This window comes from Balaenoptera acutorostrata, chromosome 14 (genome assembly GCF_949987535.1).
Source record: "Balaenoptera acutorostrata chromosome 14, mBalAcu1.1, whole genome shotgun sequence".
Lineage (NCBI taxonomy): Eukaryota > Metazoa > Chordata > Mammalia > Artiodactyla > Balaenopteridae > Balaenoptera > Balaenoptera acutorostrata.
In genome coordinates, this window is record NC_080077.1 from 23,024,377 (window position 1) to 23,044,983 (window position 20,607).

At 35.8% G+C, this 20,607-nt stretch overlaps 1 protein-coding gene across 3 annotated transcripts in view; it reads right to left on the reverse strand.

Moving 5' to 3' along the window:
* The window catches only part of VTA1 (vesicle trafficking 1), an 80,784-nt gene that overhangs the window by 29,876 nt on the left and 30,301 nt on the right, over window positions 1-20,607 (reverse strand). For all 3 annotated transcript variants that reach the window (XM_007171312.2, XM_007171310.3, XM_057527856.1), the window contains one exon: window positions 3,946-4,054. In XM_007171312.2, coding sequence (XP_007171374.2) covers window positions 3,946-4,054 — 109 coding nt within the window. The remainder of the gene's footprint in view (window positions 1-3,945; window positions 4,055-20,607) is intronic.

The window sequence follows — 20,607 nt, forward strand, 5'->3', positions numbered from 1 at the left end:
CACTGATGCTGAAAGAATGCCTGAAAAACAAAATTGATCATTTATTAGGTATTTCAGTGTATCTAGAATGATACCTCTGAAATACTACTGAAAAGTAAAATGATATGTTTAAAACAAAGATTTTTTTCATAGTATATTTTCATACATAAGCATATATAAGCAGTAAAGTATCTTTCAAATCAAATGTTTGAGAGTAATTATGAATATTACATGCATTTTTACATTTACTACACATATGTGTATGTACCTTACATGTAATAAGATAACAGAAGTGCCTCTGCTTCAGACTGCAATTTAATATGATTACTAAAGGTGAAAAAAGGTTGGTTCCATCTTTGGTTTTAATTCTTAAGCAACCCATTCCCCCTGGGTGATCCAGCATTTTACTTTGGCTTCACTTCTTCCTTTCAAACTAACAACTCCAAAATTCTACTTTCAGCCTTGACCTTTCTTCTGAAATCTTGGGTAGAATATCTAATCGCTATTGAACTTCTTCAAGTAGTAATCACATTAGCATCTCAATGCCTTCCCTTGACTTTTCCCACCAATCTGCTCATCTTGTATTAGCCATTTCTTTGAATGGAATCACCATGCCTCTGAGCACAAAAGCCCAAAACAGGAATCATTTTCTGTTTTCTCCCTCTTCTCTCATATTAAACTGTTCCTTGATCCTATTGATTATACTTCCTTCTCTTTATTCCTCCCTGGCCAATATCTTACCCAGATTTTCATTATTTATTATTTGGATTGCTGCTCCTGGATTCACCTTACAACCTGCAGAATTATCTTTCTCCAATTCACTCTCAAAAACATTTTTCTTCTTTTTTTTTCTTTCTTTCAGTTCTTACAGTTGGCCAGTTCTCAATCTGCCTCCCTGCCTTTGAAGATGCTCTTCTTTTCAGTTGTAGCATCCTTCCCTTTTTTCTTTACCTGACTTAATTAGTTCAATTTATCTTTTAAGACTCAGCTCAGGCACCACTTCTTACCAACATGTACTATAACTACTTATTAACCTATAGCTCCCCATGAGAATGTAAGCTCTTACAGAATACGACCATGTCTTATCCACCCCTAGTACCCAGGTAATGCTGACAAAATGACTTTAAAAGAGAAAAAAAAAGTTTCTTAAAAAATGAATGGGGGCTTCCCTGGTGGCGCAGTGGTTGAGAATCTGCCTGCCAATGCAGGGGACACGGTTCGAGCCCTGGTCTGGGAGGATCCCACATGCCGCGGAGCAACTAGGCCCGTGAGCCACAATTACTGAGCCTGCGCGTCTGGAGAGGCCGCGATAATGAGAGGCCCCGCGCACCGCGATTAAAAGTGGCCCCCACTTGCCACAACTAGAGAAAGCCCTCGCACAGAAACGAAGACCCAACACAGCCATAAATAAATAAAATAGTGTTTAAATAAATAAAAATAAAAAAAAATAAAAAGCCAGCTTGTATATCACCTGCTCTTAAAAAAAAAATGAATGAAAGAAATGTATAAGATTTTAAAAATGCAAGAACAAGGGTTATGTCCTAGGAAATGGGAGGTCATTACAAATTTGGGGCTCTATACCATGGCTAAAGCACAGAAGTGTTTCTCATAATGTTGGTACTATGTTCTCAAGGGAAGACTAGATTAAGTTAAGTTGATTGGTTGATTGGGACATTTTCCTGGAAGGCTCAATGGGGAAAATATATATGTATTAAGTCTTGTTATCTGGTTGAGGAAAAAATGCATCCACTTAAATGTAGAATAAGAGCATAGACGTTAGAATTAGAAAGATTTGGGTTCAAATCCTAGGTTCCATTAACTAGTCATTAGAGCTTGGATAGGGATGCCCAGCTACCGACAGAATTATATGGGGACTAAATTAGATAATATATGTAAAACGTTTATCACAGTGCCTAACACCTAGCATGTGCTCTATAAATTATAAATATTATCATAAATTATGAAAATACTCACTTTATTAAACAATATATATTTTATAAGAAACTATAAATACATACATAAAATAGCTCTGCAGAAATTCACATTAAGGAAGACTTTTACAGATAGGCAGGATTAAGACAGGTAAAGAAAGATGAACATTTTAGGAGGGAGAAATGGTTTTAATTAAAGAAAGAGACAAAGGTACTTTCTTGCTGTTAACTTCTATGGATGTAATAAAGGGTTTATATAGGTGTTATGGACTGAACTGTCCCCCCAAAAATCGTATGATGAAGCCGTAACCCCCAATGTGACAGTATTTGGAGACAGGGTTTTTAGAGGTAACTACAGGTTAAATGAGGTCATAAGGGAGGAGCCCTAATCCAACAGGAATGATCTGCGCTTCTCCCCCTCCTTTGCCCCCTCTCCTTGACACTCCACCATATGAGAACAGAGAGAAGGTGGTCCTCTGAAAGCCAGGAAGTAGATCTTCACCAGAAACCAAACTCTACTGGACCTTGATCTTGAATTTTCCAGCCTCCAGAACTGTGAGAAAATAAATGCCTTTTGTTTAAGCCACCCCGTCTATGGTATTTTGCTATGGCAGCCTTAGCGGACTAAGACAATAGGAGATAGGAGTAGGAAATAAAACTGGTCAGTGCCAGATCGTGGTGAGTCTTGCTTGGTAGGCTAAGGATCTTGGATCTTTCCTTTTGGACAACTGGAAGTGACTAATGGTTTTGTAAACAGTAGGACTTACATAAAACATGCCTGACTGTGGTCAGTATTAAAGCAGCAAAGGAAGTATGTAAAACATTCCAAAATATTAAATGAAAAAGTGAGAAATAAGGTTTTAGCAATACGCTTGAAAAAATCCAATTTCACCGCCATGATGTAAATAACTCCAAAACTTAACCATGTCTTAGAATAGTTAACTTTAAACACTTAGTAACAACTTAATATTACAGTATTCATGCTATAGTGTTAGTAAAAAGAACAAAGGACTTTGAGTAATAATTCAACTTCTGGTTCTCCTTCTCTGTGGTTCTATGACATTAGGCAGGCCAAAACCCAGAACCTCAATTTCCTCTTCTGTAAAACAGAAATAACATCAACTGTCTCTTGGAGATTTTTGAGGGTATGATATACATGAAAATGATCTGTAAGCTTTAAGGCATTATATGAATGCAAGGCATTTATTATATGACTGTAAGAAGCATTCTATGTGAAAAAGGCTACCTCAAGATTAAACAAGGATATATCATGAAGTGTCCTTCAGGAATAGATAGCAAAAAATTCACTTGAAATGATGCATAAAAGCTTGCTTCTCTAGGAGAAGAGCTGCAAAAATAGTTTACACATAGTATTTATATGTAGAACTGTAGTGTTGCTTTTTTACTGAGTGGCATTATAAAATTCTAAATAGTCCTCCAAATGAATGAATAAATAAACCAACCAACCAGATGTAGAACAGTGTGTGTATTACCAATTGTGTGAAAAAAGTGAGGGTATATATTCCTATTTACTAGTAATTTATAAAAAATAATCTCTAAAAATACACAAAAAACTAAAAACATTATTTATTTATTTGGGTTTCAGTAGAATCTGGGAAGATAAAGGGTGTGGTGGAAAGGAGACATTCACTTCATATTTCTTATATACTGTATAAATTTTTAACCATGTGAAAGTATTACCTGTCCCCCTCCCCCAAAAAAACCCACCTCAGGTATATACAAAATAAATTCAGTGTTCTTTGGAAACATTTTATAGATTAAAAAAGGATTGCCTGTCCCACGTAGGAAAGAAATCTGATTAGAGGCAGGAGACAGATGTTACAGCAGTTGACACAGACAGATATTAGAACAGTTTGGCCTTAATTTTTCACTTGTCCCTAAGTTTATAATTTTACACCTGATTTTGGACCTGATGAAGGAAACAAAACTGTATCACTCCTTCTAAAAACTCTGAATAATAATATATTGAGCAATTATGATTCTACTAAATCATTTTACTTAGATAAATACATACCATTATCTTCTTCAATCCCAACAGGCCCTGCTTGAGGAGTCTCTCCATTCTTTAAACAATTGTGAATATATGTTGCCTTCCACCTTGCATACTTTCTGTGTTTCACATTCTAAAAGAAATATTTTTATGTCAATGTTAGACTGCAGTAAATAAGTCAAATAAAAATATACATTATGATGACCTACATCATACTTCTGTGATAAAACCTATTTTTGCACGGTACAGCTCTGTAATATTCTGGCAATCTCCCCACCTTATCACAGGATTCTACCAACTGCCTAGGGCTTGACAGACTTCATGAAAAGACATCTTCCTCAAGACACATTACCAGTTCTCTTTTGTGGTTTTGTGCTTCAGAAAAGGTCTACAATGGAACTATAGGAGTGTCCTTTCAGCAAAACTTGCAACTTTTATGCATAGGACAGAAATAGGCTAAATTGAATTTAAAATTAAACATAAAATAACAACATACTAAACGATTTTCACTAAAGAGGGAAAAATTAATCTGTACAAATATACGAAAACAAACAAACAAAAAACTAAGATGCTATAGTGGTTACAGCAAACACATGAACATCAGATCGACAGCTACGCAAACCTGACCTTTTAACTTATGTTATTTACCAGCTCTAAATCTCAGTTACCTCGGTTCTAAAAAGAGGAAAATAATACATCACTCGATTGCTGTAAAGAGAAATGGAAAATCAGTGAAGAACCTGCTAGTTGCCTCTTCTATCCTGACTTAAAATTTATGCTACATGCTATAAAATAAGACAAAAATTTGCTTTAAAAATACAAGAGTAAAATCTGTTAGAATTTCGGATGGACTACTGATTTTCAGTTTATATTTTCATTTGACCTTTATTATAATCATGGACCAGTGGCACTGCTAACACCTGGGAGCTTGTTAGAAATGTAGACTCTTCTAGCCCACCCCAGACTTACTGAACCACAATCTGCACTACATCAAGACCCCCCAGGTGATCTGTATGCACATTAAAGTTGGAGAGAACACATGACTTTATTATGTTGAAAACAACTGCAATTTGCCTTTTGTAAAGATCCACTAAGTCATCAATAACTACAAGTACTGCATACAGTCCAGATACTTAGTTGAGTATTCTGTAATGTGAGATTCTATACATACTACTATAGATAAGTAGTACAATATACAGAAACCTAAAGAAAAAGTAACCCTTCAAATTACTGAATTTGTATATTTAACTTTTCTTCTCTTATAAAACAATCCTCTCATATATTCCATTTTTTTAAAAGTTCCATACGTTGATTCTCATTTTCTTCCAGGTACAATTATATTTTGCTCCACTTCCCCTTACCTGGTCCTTACCACAACCTTGAAATTTAGGCAGGTCATGTTTTACTCACACTAAGGCTCTGAGACATTAAAAGACTGGCTCAATGAAAACACAGATTAACCTGGCATTCAAGGCCTTCTACATTGTGGACATGGCTTCAGTCTCATTTCCTACCATTTCCCTCAATCCAGCTGGGATTCTGCCTCACCTGCAGTCTTTCTCGTGCTATTCTCCCTGTCTCATACGGTTTCCTCTTCTGCAAAAAGTCTCCTCTTCTCTTAGGTTCAGTTCAAATGTTTATTCCCGTATGAGCTACCCTGACTCCCAGCAAGTCAACAGCTATTTATCATTTACTCAAGTCAGGCACCATGCTAAGTGCCAGAGGTAACGGGATGAACAAATTCGGCATGAGCTTTGGAGTCCAATGTGAAAGCCAGGCAATAACTTCCACCACTAAATGTGACACCTGTATTGTCTGAAGTCCATAATACTTTCTTCATCTTTTTCTCTTAGGATTCTATAATCCCAACATTATAGAGATGAGGAAGTGGCATTACAAAAGTAAAATGACTTACCCCATCTCACACTAGTAGTCAACCCAGCCATTCAATTTAGGGCTGTTCTGGTAAGCTACAATTAGCAAACTGCAATTTGCAATTTAGACAGGAATATATACAATAAGGGAAAGTGTGCTTTTTTTAATTATTATTTTTTATTATTATTTTTTATTATTATTATTTATTATTTTTAACACCTTTATTGGAGTATAATTGCTTTACAATGGTGTGTTAGTTTCTGCTGTATAACAAAGGGAATCAGATATACGTATACATATATCCCCATATTCCCTCCCTCTTGCGTCTCCCTCCCACCCTCCATATCCCACCCCTCTAGGTGGTCGCAAAGCACTGAACTGATCTCCCTGTGCTATGCGGCTTCTCCCACTAGCTATCTACCTATTTACTTATTTATATTTATTTTTGGCTGTGTTGGGTCTTCGTTTCTACGCGAGGGCTTTCTCTAGTTGCGGCAAGTGGGGGCCACTCTTCATCGCGGTGCGCGGGCCTCTCACTGTCGCGGCCTCTCTTGTTGCGGAGCACAGGCTCCAGACGCGCAGGCTCAGTAGTTGTGGCTCATGGGGCCAGTTGCTCCGCGGCATGTGGGATCTTCCCAGACCAGGGCTTGAACCCATGTCCCCTGCATTGGCAGGCAGATTCTCAACCACTGCGCCAGGGAAGCCCTAGCTATCTACTTTACATTTGGTATTGTATATATGTCCATGCCACTCTCCCACTTCGTCCCAGCTTACCCTTCCCCCTCCCCGTGTCCTCAAGTCCATTCTCTACATCTAAGTCTTTATTCCTGTCCTGCTCCTAGGTTCTTCAGAACCAGAAAATGGGCTTTTAAATGGTACTTTAAATATAAAGAGAGTCATTTTTAAAGTAAATGAATAAATTGCTTAGGAAAGTTTAAGTTACCTTCTTTTGAAGTCATTTAAAAATGAGACAGATTTTCTTTGGTCTGAAATAATTTAATATTGTCTAAAGACTTAATTGGGTAAGTCGTATTGTAATGACTTTAGAAGGTTCCTTCATTCCTAATTTCATAGTATGAACAGTGTAGAGACATTTAAAACACCTTGGGTTCCTTCATTAGTATATGAAGTTTAAAAAACATTACTCTAACCTGAAATGGGTTCATTTTAATAAATACATCAAAAAAAATTTCCCCAAAGCAGATAAGTCAACACAACAGTTTGATTTTTATTCCACACTATTTCCAAGACACCCCTAGAAACTGGTGCTTGTATTTTGAGCAGATTTTGGCAGTTGTAACTCAAAACTAATTCACCTTTACATTGTTTTCTTTAAAATAAAGGATGCTAAATATTAAACAATATTTGAAGAGAAGAATTTCAAGATGTCAATATTTTTGAAATCTTTTAACTTCTTTTGGCTGATTAGACATCCTTTCTGGGAAATAGGAATTACAAAAAGAACTTTTACTTTTGTCCCTGGCCTCTATGTTCCTGTTTTGTAACTGGATTGATGAGAGTCACTGACAACTGCAAATTTTAGCCACTAAGTCAGCAGTGGTTAAATAAGAGTTTTCATTTAATTTTTAAATCATTTGCACTTGCTACACTGAAGAATGACTGGCCAGCAAACACCAATCATACGTTACCAATCATACGTTAAAACAGGGGTTCTCAAACCTGGTGCATGGAAGAATCATATTAGGGTGTAACAAAAAAATAAATTCCTGGGACTTCCTGGTGATCCAGTGGTTAAGACTTCACCTTCCAATGCAGGGGGTGCAGGTTTGATCCCTGGTTGGGAAGCTAAGATCCCACATGTCTCACAGCCAAAAAACCAAAACATAAAACAGAAGCAATATTGTAACAAATTCAATAAAGACTTTAAAAAAATGGTCCACATGAAAAAAAAGAAATTCTTGGCCCAAATTATAGAAAACCTGATATAAATCATTCTCCATTAGCATACCAAAAAGCCACCTTGAAAGAGAATACTTTATTTTTTTATTTTTTTAACATCTTTATTGGAGTATAATTGCTTTATAATGGTGTGTTAGAGAATGCTTTATATTAGCTGTCTCCAATTCTTCCTCTTGAACCCATCCTAGTCAAGTTTTTACCCCTAGCATGCACTGCAACTGCTTTTGTCAAGGTTAAGGATTACTTCTCTTGCTAAATCCAAAGCTTAGATGTCATCTTACTTGTCCCCATTAACATGGAAAGTTGAGTACTCCCTCCTCCTCGCAACCCCCTTTTCACTTGCTTTCCTGGTTATCAAGGTCTTCTGGTTTTGCCTCACTGGGTGTTCCTTTTCAGACCTTCATAGCGATTTTTTCTCATCTCCAGGGTGGGGAGTGCCACAGACTTCAGTTCTTAGACTTCTTGTCTTGTTTTCAACACTATACGTTGATGATCTCTTCCAGTCTAATGGCTTTAAATACTGTGCAGTCAACTCCCAAATTCATATTCTCTGCTCAGACCTCTCTTCTGAACTTCAGGATGTATACATTCAACTCAGCATTTCACTTGTACATCTGATAGCTCAAAACATCCAAAGTTCAAAACCGATTTCAGATCTTCCCGCTACTCAATTCGTTCCTCCACGTCAGTAAATGTCTTGTAGTTGTTCAAGCCCCAACCTCTGAAGTCATTTTTGAGCCCTCTATTTCTCTCATATTCTACCAATGAATCTTAAATTCTGTCAGTTCTACATTCAAAATGTATCCAGTTTCTCACCATGTCTTCGATTGCAATTTCTGGTCTGAGCCACCACTGCCCTCACTTTGATTATTAATAATATACTAACGGTGCCCCTATTTCCACCCTTGTCCATTATAATGCAAGTAATAACACTTTAAAGATAGCAGTCAAATCCTGTCAACTCTATTTGAGCTCCCCCTCCCCACCATCACCTGCCAGCACTTTCCTCACTCTAGATTAAGCCACGTTGTATTCCTTGCTATGTCTTGAACTTTAACAGGTAACTGTGCTGTTCACAAATCTTTGCACTTTCTTGTCTCTTCCTGGAACATCTGTATGATTCACTCCATTATCTTCTTCAGGGTTTTGCTAAAATGTTGCCTTCTTAGTGAGACATTCCCCAAATACCTTATTTAAATTGACCTTCCTATCCCTACCATGGGATCCCTACCATGATATTTATCATGACATACTATACATTTTATGTGTTTATTTGATTATTGTCTGTCTTCACCAGAGGAATGTGATTACCATGAGGGCAGGGATTTAATCTACTGTTGTATTACTACTGCCTAGAACAGTGTTTGGCATGTAGTAGACATTAACAAATATTTGGTGAATGAATGAATGGACAGTAGATTCTGGAATCCATTTTTTTTTTTTTTTTTAAATCGAGTACCACAAACGATTCTGAAGCTGGCTGTTCTAGAACGGCACTAAGAAAAACACTGAACTGGAGTGAAACACTTTTTGCTAACGAATAAATGTGAACATTAAACTTCAGTACACAGTTTCACTTAAGCTTGCAGGGAGGGGTCAGTGGATAGGGTGAAGGGTGTCCTTGAAACCCCCTAAATTATATGAAAAAAAAGCAATACACATATGCATGGGAGAGAAGCCACAGCTTTCATAACATTTCAAAGTAGTTAGCGACACAAAAGAAAATAAGAATCTCTAAGTTGGTGGTAACATCACAGATAACACATTTATACTCTTAGGCCCTCAATTCTCCCAAGTATATTACACAAACAACAAGGGCTCTATATAACTCCCAGGAACACTGGACATAGCACAATGAGAAACACTTTAAAAATACATATTCAACAAACTTACTATCATGATTCAAATATTAAAGTGTTATCACAAATTACATGTATTTCCTGGAGACTTATTCAAAATTTTTATACCTTTGTATTTTTCAAAGCAACTAGAATTTTATAAAACAAATTTTAAAAATGAGAGTAAAACTGTACCATAAAATCTTAACTATAATACACAAATACTTAAATTTACTCTACTTTTATAATATTTGAAAGGTACACTCCAATTAGCTGAAAGATATCCAAAGAAGGTATGAACATTAACTAGAGAATGGACTTGAGGATATGGGGAGGGGGAAGGGTAAGATGGGACAAAGTGAGAGAGTGGCATGGACATATATACACTACCAAACGTAAAATAGATAGCTAGTGGGAAGCAATCGCATAGCACAGGGAGATCAGCTCTGTGCTCTGTGACCACCTAGAGGGGTGGGATAGGGAGGGTGGGAGGGAGGGAGATGCAAGAGGGAAGAGATATGGGAACATATGTATATGTATAACTGATTCACTTTGTTATAAAGCAGAAACTAACACACCATTGTAAAGCAATTATACTCCAATAAAGATGTTTAAAAAAAAAAGAAAAATTCACCAGGGCAAGAAAAGAAGCCAATGCTATCTTTTGGGGGGGGGAAAATATACATATATAGTTTTATGAAATAACTTTACTTTATATAATTTCATCAAGCTTGGAGAAAAGTTTTAAAACTAGTACAGGATATCTTTCACTCAGATCACCCAATTGTTTATATTTTGTATTATCAATCTACTCAAATATGCATGGACTTACTATGCACATATTAATATGCAAAATGTTTACTGCATTTTTTTCTGTACCAATTAAGAGTAAGTTGGAAGTCACTCTGCCCCCTTACCCTTTCATTAATCATTTTCTAAGATCAAGGACAATCTCACACACAACGGTTATTAAAATCAGGAAATTTAACACTTACACAAGAATACTGTTTGATCCACAGTCCCAATAAATTCTGTCAATTGGCCCAATGATGTCCTTGGTAGTTCCTCCCCTGGGTCTATTTAACTTAAAAAGCATCCATTATTTAGTTGTCATTATCTTTTTAGCCCTTAATCTGGAACAGCCTTTGTTAGCGTTTCTTGACCTTGACATTTCAGTTTGGATTTGTCTGATATTTCCTCATGATTAGGTTCAGATTATGCATTTTCCACAGGATTTGCACTGAAGTGATATTTGCCTTTCTCCCTTCATCTTATTAGGAGCCACATAATATCAGCTGGTCCCAATATTGATTGTGTTAGGTTTGACGACTTGGTTAAAGTGGTGTCAGACAGGTTTTTCCATTACTGGCTTACTATTTTCCCCTTTAAAATTAATAAGCAATCTGAGGGAAGACATTTAGAGACTAATATAAATATCCTGCTCGTCACTAAATTTTCTACCCTCTAGTTTTAAATCCCATTAATTATTTCTAACTTTATCGTCATTTCTCTATTTATTAGTTAGAACGCTACTGTAAGGAGCTTTCTCTGTCCTTCCATTATTTATTTATTCATTCATTTATTTATTCCATGTATGTTTCAGTAGGGACCAATGAATTCTTATTTTATTCAATGCATTACCTATTAATATCATTCGTATTTCGATAGTCAAATTGTCCCTGATGCCGACAGTGGGAACCCTTTCAAGTTGGCTTCTGGATCCTTCTGACATGTTCCTGTGATTATGTGAACCATTTCTTTACTTTCTGGCACAGTAAGAAGGTCCAGCTTCATTTAGTACTTTCACTTACCCAGCCCTAGATTCAGTCCTTTCCATAAGAGTCCTGGTTCCTTTTATAGATGAAGCGTATTTAGAACACAAAATCAGGCACTAGAGGTGCTCACTGTTATTGATGCATCATTGCTTCTAGGTTCTTTCAGTACAGAGATATAGGAACTATGTTTTATGTGCATGTGTACACACACCTATGTATATATGCTGTATATACAAATACATGCATATACTGTATATGCACACATTTATAGTATACATACATACTGTTTATAGAAATATATCTATTTTGCCTTATTTGTATATTTAAAAGCATGAGTTAATATGGACATCTCCAACTCCAATCCAACACTATAATACAATCTAGTCTTCGCCCATCCCCCACTGTAACTTCTTTCCCCAGAAGTGAGAAATCTGGCTCCCTCAATATATTTACTCATTTGCACAATCCTCGAATATAGAGTAACAAGTTTTAGAATTGCCAACTCAATACCATCAAGAAAAAGCAAACATACAAACAATAGTTCAATATTTAACTTTTTTTGCAGTAAAACTGATATACCTTGAGATGTATAAATCTTAAGTGTATAGTTTGAGTTTTGACAAAAAGATCTACCTGTGTAAAACATACTCCTATCAAAATACAACATTTCTAGTTCCCCAGGAAGCTCCTTTATATCCCTTTCCGGATCAATTTCCCCTTGCCATACACCAAAAAACTCCTAATTTTCTTCACTAGAATCAAGTTGTCTATTGTAGTACTTTATATGAAGGGAATCATACAGTTTGTATTCTTTTGGGTCCTTTTTTGCTCAACATAATGTCTACAAAATTGATCCATGTTTTAGGGTATATCAGTAGCCTCTTTTTATACCTTAGTAACAGCACAATTTATTTATCAGTTCCTCTGCTGGTGGACATCTGGGTTGTTTACACAGCTTTGGGATATCATGAATAAAGTTCCTATGAGCACTCCTGAACAAGTCTTTTCTGGACATATGTTTTCATTTCTCTTGGATAAACACCAAGGAATTGCTGGGTAAAAAGGTAGGTGTATGTTTAACTTTATAAAAATCTGCCAAATCTTTTCCCAAAGTGGTTATGACATCTAACATTTTCACCAAGCGATGTACGAAAGCTCTTGTTTTCACACATTCTAGCCAATATTTGATGTGGGCAGTCTTTATTCATTTTAGATAATTTTACTGCTTTTAAACTATTTATCCTACTAATGACTAAGAGGGGGGTGTTAAAATCTCCAACCACAATTATGACTTTTTTTCTATATTTTCTTTTATTTTTATCACATTTTGTTTCATAAAGTTTAAAACTGCTATTAGGTACATAGACATTTATAACTGTGATATCTTCTTAATGAACTGTAATATCTTCTTGATAACAAAATGTCCCATTTTACCTCTGGTAAAACATCACCTTAAAGTTTACTTTATCTAATATTAATATGGCCACCTCAGATTTTGCTAACTTAGTATTTGCACTGAATATTTTTTCATCCTTTCATTTTCAAAATATCTGTGTCTCTGTATTTAAAGGATGTCTCTTATAAATAGTATAGTTAGGACTTGCTTTCTACTTTTAAATTGGAGTGTTACTCCATTTACATTTATAGTATGTACTGATACAGCTGTATGTAGGCCTAAACTTTGCTATTTGTTTTATATTAGTCCTATCTACTTCTGTTTCCCTCTGTTCCCTTTCCCTGCCTTTTTGGGGGGGGTGGATTACCAAATATATATGTATAGTTACAATAAGTTTTACTTAAATGGCATATATATTTTTTTAAAGAAACGAATAAAAGAGGAAATATATAGTTTTTAATGTATTTACTTATACACTGTATCAGTGTACTTTATTCCTTCCTATAAATCCAAGTTGTCATCTGGTATCATTTTCTTTCAGCTTGAAAAACCTCCTTTCTGCTGTTCTTTAGTTCTTTAGAACTTTAGTGCAGATCTGCTAGTAATGAACTAATTTATCTAAAAATGTCTTTTATTTTACCTTCATTATTTGAAGGGTAGCTTTGCTCTACATAGAAGTCTGAGCTGTCAGGTTCTTTTGCTTGTTTCCTTTTTCTTTCAGTACTTTAAATATGCCAATTTCATTATCTTCTTGCCACAACTTTTTTAAAAAATGAGAAGCCACCCATCCTTCAAAGCATTGTTACCTTGTGCATAATGTGTCATCTCCCAAGACAGCTCCTTCAAGATTTCCTCTTCCATCACTGAACTTTACTGGTTGGACTATCACAACCAGTAAATGCTCTCAGGTATGGTTTCTTTGTATTTATTTCACTTGAGGTTCACTAAGCTTCTTGGCTCCATAACTATTTTTTTCACCCAATTTAGAAAATCTATGGTCATTATTTCTTCAACATTTTCTTTCTAGTGTCTTTTTTGGGACTCCAATTGTACATGCTGGGCCTCCAAATATAGTAGTAATAATACATAATATGCCTATTTCTGAATAAATTTATCTTAATATATAAGATTGAGTAGATGAGGATAGTTTCCATTAAAATTTTCATCTATTTTACGTGGATGTCCTCTCTAAATATTAGAACATTATCCATCAGCTAATAAAAGCAAAATTAATGATTTTTAAGCGTTTACTATATGCTAGGTACTTTGTTAAAGGCTTTACATATATTTTCTCATTTAAAATCCAAGACACCTTGAAGAAGTAGGTGTAACAATTTTCTTCATCTTACAGATGTGGGAACAGGCTTACATAAGTCAAATAACTTACCCAAAGTCACACAGTTATGAAGTGGCATATGGGATTTTGAGGCCAATGCCTGCAGTATTCTGAACCACATTATACTAACATTGCATACAAAAATATTTCATTCATTTACAACTATTTGAAGATCAGGTACAAGACACTGTTCTTGGCAATTATTATACAGAAGTGAATACAAGATACATGAAATTCCTACTCTAATAAGAGAGACAATAGTACCCTCATATCTTTCTATTTATTATTACAATTACTAAGAATGAGACCTTCAGTGTACAGTGAGAGCATGAAAACTTAAGGTATGGTGTATGTACAAAACACAATTTTGTAAGTATATGCATTTCTCCTGATCTACCATGGTTTTCTAGGCTCGCAAGAAGATGTTGCTTAATTCTGAACCTTACAGTGCAAATGAATACCTTAAACAGACTACCTCCTTTGCAGACAGCTATTCATGTACTACCTCCTTTGCAGACAGCTATTCATGTACATTATTATTCCAGTTATGTTGCAGCCCTGTTTTTCGAGTAGGGAGAGTCTCTGATTGAGATACAAACAGGATTCTCTGGGAGCTCCCATAGAGGGATGTAGATCAGTGCCAATCAAAATATGGTCCCAGAACCAGAGCTGGCCTGCAAACTGTTTACCACTTTTGTGACAAGACAGTACAGAAATTGAGAGCATTTAGGAAACTTATAGCAAATTAGGCTTGTATTTTATATGTCTTTTTAAGGTTTTATTTTTCTAGTTAATTATTACTTATATTTTACAAAACAATCAGTTTGCAACAGAATGGAAATTAAGAAGAAAAAAATGCTGGACCTTTATCACACAGAGTTTGTTAATACTGTTCTGGGCCATAGCATCTGGGGACAAGGAACTTTTATTTTCTGATTCTGTTTTCTCACTGTAATTCAGGGTTGTGAAAGTGAAACAAGATATATCTAAAGTGTCTAAGCACAGTGCCAGGCAAATGGTAGAACTGGATCGTGTCACTGTATTTTGTCATTACTACACCATATATCATCATACTCAGTTATTCTGCTTCCCTTTCCAAGTTGGAACACAAACCTTGTGAGGGCAGGAAAACATGCCATGTTCATTTGACTCCCCAAATTAGCAGAAACTCAACAGATAAAGGCAAAATGGTATCTGCTCCTCAAACATTGCTAGAAGTGAAATAAATCTAAAGTACGATAAAAGAAAGCCTATCAATACTGGCCGTAAGTAGTTAATACAAGATGTTAAAGTAGAAAAATAACTTATTTATATTTTGAACATCACTTGCTTTAAAATACAAAATTAAAAATTTTAATATATACTTCTGGTAACTCTATACCTAAAACTGGGACACTGATTCCAAGACAGTTATAGGAATGGTAGAAGTTTACAATGACAACAAATTTAATCAAATTTTGAGATGGAATTGTATATATAAAGCACAGTTAAAAGAGTTAAATAACTAAACAGATAGGAATGTTCAGAAACAGAATAGCAACAAAGTATTTTTTTTTAAGTTGAAGACTAAAGAAAATACAGACTTTTAAAATTTCTGTGAATACTGCAAACTATGAATAATGACATGAAATTAAAAGGAAAAAATGTCAGGAAATAGACCAAGAAAAATGAGATCTATTACATTTTAGATGAGTTATGAAAGAAGTTCCATGTAAACAAGTCTGAACATTATCTTCATCTACAGATTGAAAAATGAAAAGCTAAACTATAGCAACTTTTGAAATATCTATAGCTAAATAGCTACTAAATAGCTACTGTTTTTACTCTGAGATTGTACCCAATGTGCAAATTTACAGCTACTGCCAGAGAAGATGTAAGAGTAGAATGAGAGTCTCCCCTTGGAGGACTTGCAGTATAATCTACTCCAAAATACGATATACAAAACTTAAGTCAGGGACTTCCCTGGTGGCGCAGTGGTTAAGAATCTGCCTGCCAATGAAGGAGACACAGGTTCAATCCCTGGTCTGGGAAGATCCCACATGGCGTGGAGCAACTAAGCCCGTGTGCCACAACTACTGAGCCTGTGCCCTAGAGCATGCGCGTCGCAACTATTGAGCTCATGCACCGCAACTACTGAAGCCTGTGTGCCTAGAGCCCATGTTCCACAACAAGAGAAGCCACTGCAATGAGAAGCCCACGCACCGCAATGAAGAGTAGCCCCCGCTCACCACAACTAGAGAATGCCCACGTGCAGCAACAAAGACCCAACGTAGCCAAAAAAATAATTTACAAAAAACAAAAAACTTAAGTCAATACATTTATAGTGTAACACTCATAAAGTTAAGATCCTAAATGAGTTGAGAGAATGGAGAAATGCATATAAGGGCTAGAATAATGGAGCTAAGACTCGAAGAGAAGGTAAGACTTAGACAAAGCAGGCTAAAAAACCAAAGTTTACAACGGTGAAAGCTGAGCGGGAGGTAAGCAAAATAGTCTGACAAACATACAACGGGACTGGTAAGAAGTAGCATAAGAAGGCGTCTGGACTTGCAGTGCCAGGAAAGGAAAAGTCCCTGTTAGGTTATTCAATAAAACAATGACAGAGGAGAATAGGTTCCAGGGTAAAAGAGCATAAAATAGGAAAATTAATTAGGTAAACTGCAGTAATGTAGCTTGTGAACCAACGACCTTTAAAAAAAAAAAGGCTGGAATGTTAAATAAAAGGAATTTAATTAGAAGACTCAATATCTTTACGTACAAATGCCATAAGAAGGCCCCAGATGTTCGTCTTGCTCCCTCCCTACACTGACAACCCCTACATTGCCATGTCATGTTTCTTCTCCTTTCTTCCTACTAGAAATTAGTTCTTTGCTATCATAATTTCTGGTGGCTCTACTTTTCGTTATCATTTATATAACTTAAATGGGTAATTTTTCATCCCTCCTTTTGGAGCTTCTAATCTAAAACTATTTTTGCTTCTCTCCTTTTCTTTTTTTGTCTGCTTTTTCATCTTTGCTTTTTATTCTCCTTTTCCCATCTCTTCTTGCATGCTTGGAACATATAATCATACACTGGTAGAGCTGCAAAGGACCTCAGAGATCTGCTCAACCAGGCTTCCCATTTTACAGAAGAAAAACCAAGTCCTGAGAGGTAAAATGACCTCTTGGTTTGGAGTTTAGGCTTGGATCTGACAACCACTGTCACTGTTCTTTTAAATAAATTTTCAGAACTGACAGGGAAAAAACACACCATTTTTTAAACTTTAAAAAATATAATTAAAAAACCCCCATTATCTTGATTATAAAGATGATAAAATTAAAAGATAATTTTAAAATACACAAATAAAAACAAGATAATTATAATGCCTTTCCCTTCCTCATTTTCTGTTATTATAGACTTTAATGTTTCTCAAACAGCATTCTTTGAGAAGCAAGGAAAACAACTCATTTTGAAGAAAGTTCCAGCTTTATTAAAAAGCTATGGGATACTATGCAGGTAATAACACCACCACATTTCCTTTATAAATGAACAAATAAGAAATAGCAATTCCTGAAATATACCTACAGGAGCATATATTAAAAAAAAAAAAATCTGCCTACCTGAAATCCTTAAACTTATTCTTTTCCCATCTTTCTGTTTCCTGTCTTTGTCTCTGCTAGTGTTTTCAAAGTATAGGATGAAACTAAAGTGAAAGTGGAAAGGAGGGAATGAGTTACAATGCTTTGAGTAACCAGTTATACCCAGCTTTTAAAACATGTCATGTTTTTAATAGTTATTGTGAAATAAGAAATGTTCTGCTAGTTTGTGTCTTGTTTTAGGCATAGAGTGCTTAAATCACAAGTAAATAAATACAAGCCTGAGATTTCCTCAGACAACAATGAGGACCTACCAGAGAGGGTTGATGCCGATGGCTACTTTGCTTATCTGTTTTGGTAGGAGCTGCGAAAGTCACAGCTAGAGTGTATTCCTCCCTATTCCACTCAAGTGGAGCATTATTTAAAGTTATGACATTTTAAATCATTATTCTGATAAACCTGTATCTCAGTGATAATGATGAAGATGCCACTTCTAGAAATGGAAAATGATGGAACAAAAAACCAACATTAAAAGTAAGGGAAAATAGAATTTGAAACTAGGCTGATCAAACTGGCTGGCTGGGGGATTATGTTATTGGTGTATGGACAATCTTGCCAGTATTTCACTTTCCTTGTCGGCTGCCTTTATTTAGTCAACCTTAGTTCATGGCCAAAAACCAGTTCACTAGTCCTATAAGGATAAGATCACTGTTTAATAATGGATATGAGAAATGTCAGCATTGTATGCCAAACAAATTATAACTTTTGATATATACAACTTTCACTGGATGTATAAACTTTGCATGTTATAACAAACATATGTAAGTTAGTGAAGAGCACCCGCATATAATTACACACTAAATGTGTGTACATACATTTTCTAATTTAAAATGCAGGATTTACAAAAAGGCCCAAAGAATAAACCTCAGCCCAATCAAATAATTATAGGGACTTCCTTTCCATGCTGGCCTTACAATGCCTAATTTCTTTTTCCCATACCATTTCAGACCCCTCCTGCTCTCTGGATCCTTTAATCACCAACACAGATGCTATTTCCTACTTTAATGCCAATGCAAGGCAGAAAAACTTAGGTTGGGTGATTAGACAGGGAAAGAAAAGAGTGTAAACATTTTGGGAAAATGTCCCTTTCACTCTTGGGCTACGTGCAGTCTTCAGTATCCTCAGTATCTAAACATCTCTTCCCCAGCTCCTTTTGAAGCCCTCTCATTTGTCCCATTAAGAGTCCTTGCCTTAGCTACTATGTTCAAATAACTAAGAAAGCTGTTCTTTGTTAAGGATACCTATATGTAAACTTAGATGTTTTTTCCTTCTGAAATGCAGATGAATTTTACATGCTAATTATGTGTGGAGGTATTTATGTGTCCCTTAAGTAAAACAAAAACAAAAACAAAAACAAAACAAAACCTACATTACTCACTTAAGACTTCTGGACATTTTGTTCTTTTTCCTGTATCTATTACTTTACCTTTTATCTGGGTTCCCCACTGTTAGCAGTTATAACTTCAAAGAACCGTGTGCTTGCGTCTGAGATACGTGGGCAAAAGGAGCTCCTCTAAGTAAGAAGTAGGAGAGGCAAGAAAAGCCATCTCAGAAGTGTCTGGCAAACTGATCTGCTACTGTGCCTTATCATGACCTTCTCTTCTAATATCTTACATTTCTATCCACTTCTCTAATTGTGTTTCTTTATTCACTTCTTCCTCTAGCCTTTTAAATACAGGTGTTTATCAGGATGTTTACCTGACCATCTTCTCTCTCTTTCAAAACTATCTTCTTACCTGAGGGTTTGTCTAATCTCCTAACTTGAACTTTCATCTCTATTTTGCATATTTCTTGTCTTTTTATTTCCGAGAGTCTTGTGGTGATTTATTTTTGGATGCTATACCTGCACCTCACACTTTAAAATATAAGTCTAAACATATTATTTTTCCTCAGGTCAACGACAACCCACTTTGTACGAAGTTCCACAGTAATCATTAACTAGTTCTTTTGCCAAATGACTTGTAGTTCTTTCCTACCCCAGTTCATTCTATAGTCTTATTATACCAAGCACCCCAAAGTATAATTCTTTATTCAATAAATCCCCTAATTGAAGATGCCAGGCCTTTTATCATCTGTCTGATCTGGCTTATGACTTACTTTTCTAATCTGGTCTCATTATTCTCCTTCAGCCACCTGGTACTCACCAAAACCCTACTACCTATCTACAGCTTTCCATAATGTCATGCTTAAATCACCTCTATGTCCTCTGTATGCCCTATTTAGTATAGAGCCCCATACTAGTAAAACAGGAAAAAAAATCCAGATCAGTAGTAACAGGAGACAGGAGTAGAAAGGGAGCTAAACAGTGGATCCACAGGGCCTCTAAAATGCAAAAAAGTGAGACGCATTTGTGGTTTTCACACTCCAGGCCTCAGTTTTCTCTTATATTTCTCTATTTCAAGAAAAGTTAACAGCAGTGGCTCTCAATGGGCATTTCCCTATACCCTAGCGGGTGTTTGGAAATATCTGTTGGTGGTTTCTAGTCATCTGACTGGGGAATGCTGTGTGGGCAAGAGCCAGGATGCTTGATGTTTTGAAAGAAAAGGGACAGTCACACACAATAAAAAAGTGTCCCTCATTCGGCACAATTTTGAAATGTTCTGCACATCTCTGCCAACTCAAAAACTCAGCTTATGATCATCAGGCCTAGAGCTTAACTACATTTTACATATAAACCAAGCATTTATTGCACAGTTTTGATGTACTGTTTTATGAATATGTAAAATATCTCATAGATAGATTGTACTTTGTTTTGTTTGGAACGATACACTGAGCTGCTCACCATTTTGAAAAAATCATTTCATAGAAAGCAATGTTCTTCATAGATTTCAAATCACTAATATGACATGCTTCTATCAGTCTCATTTGTAACTCTCTTTTCTCCTCCGTTCCTCCCTCCCTCATTCCCTCC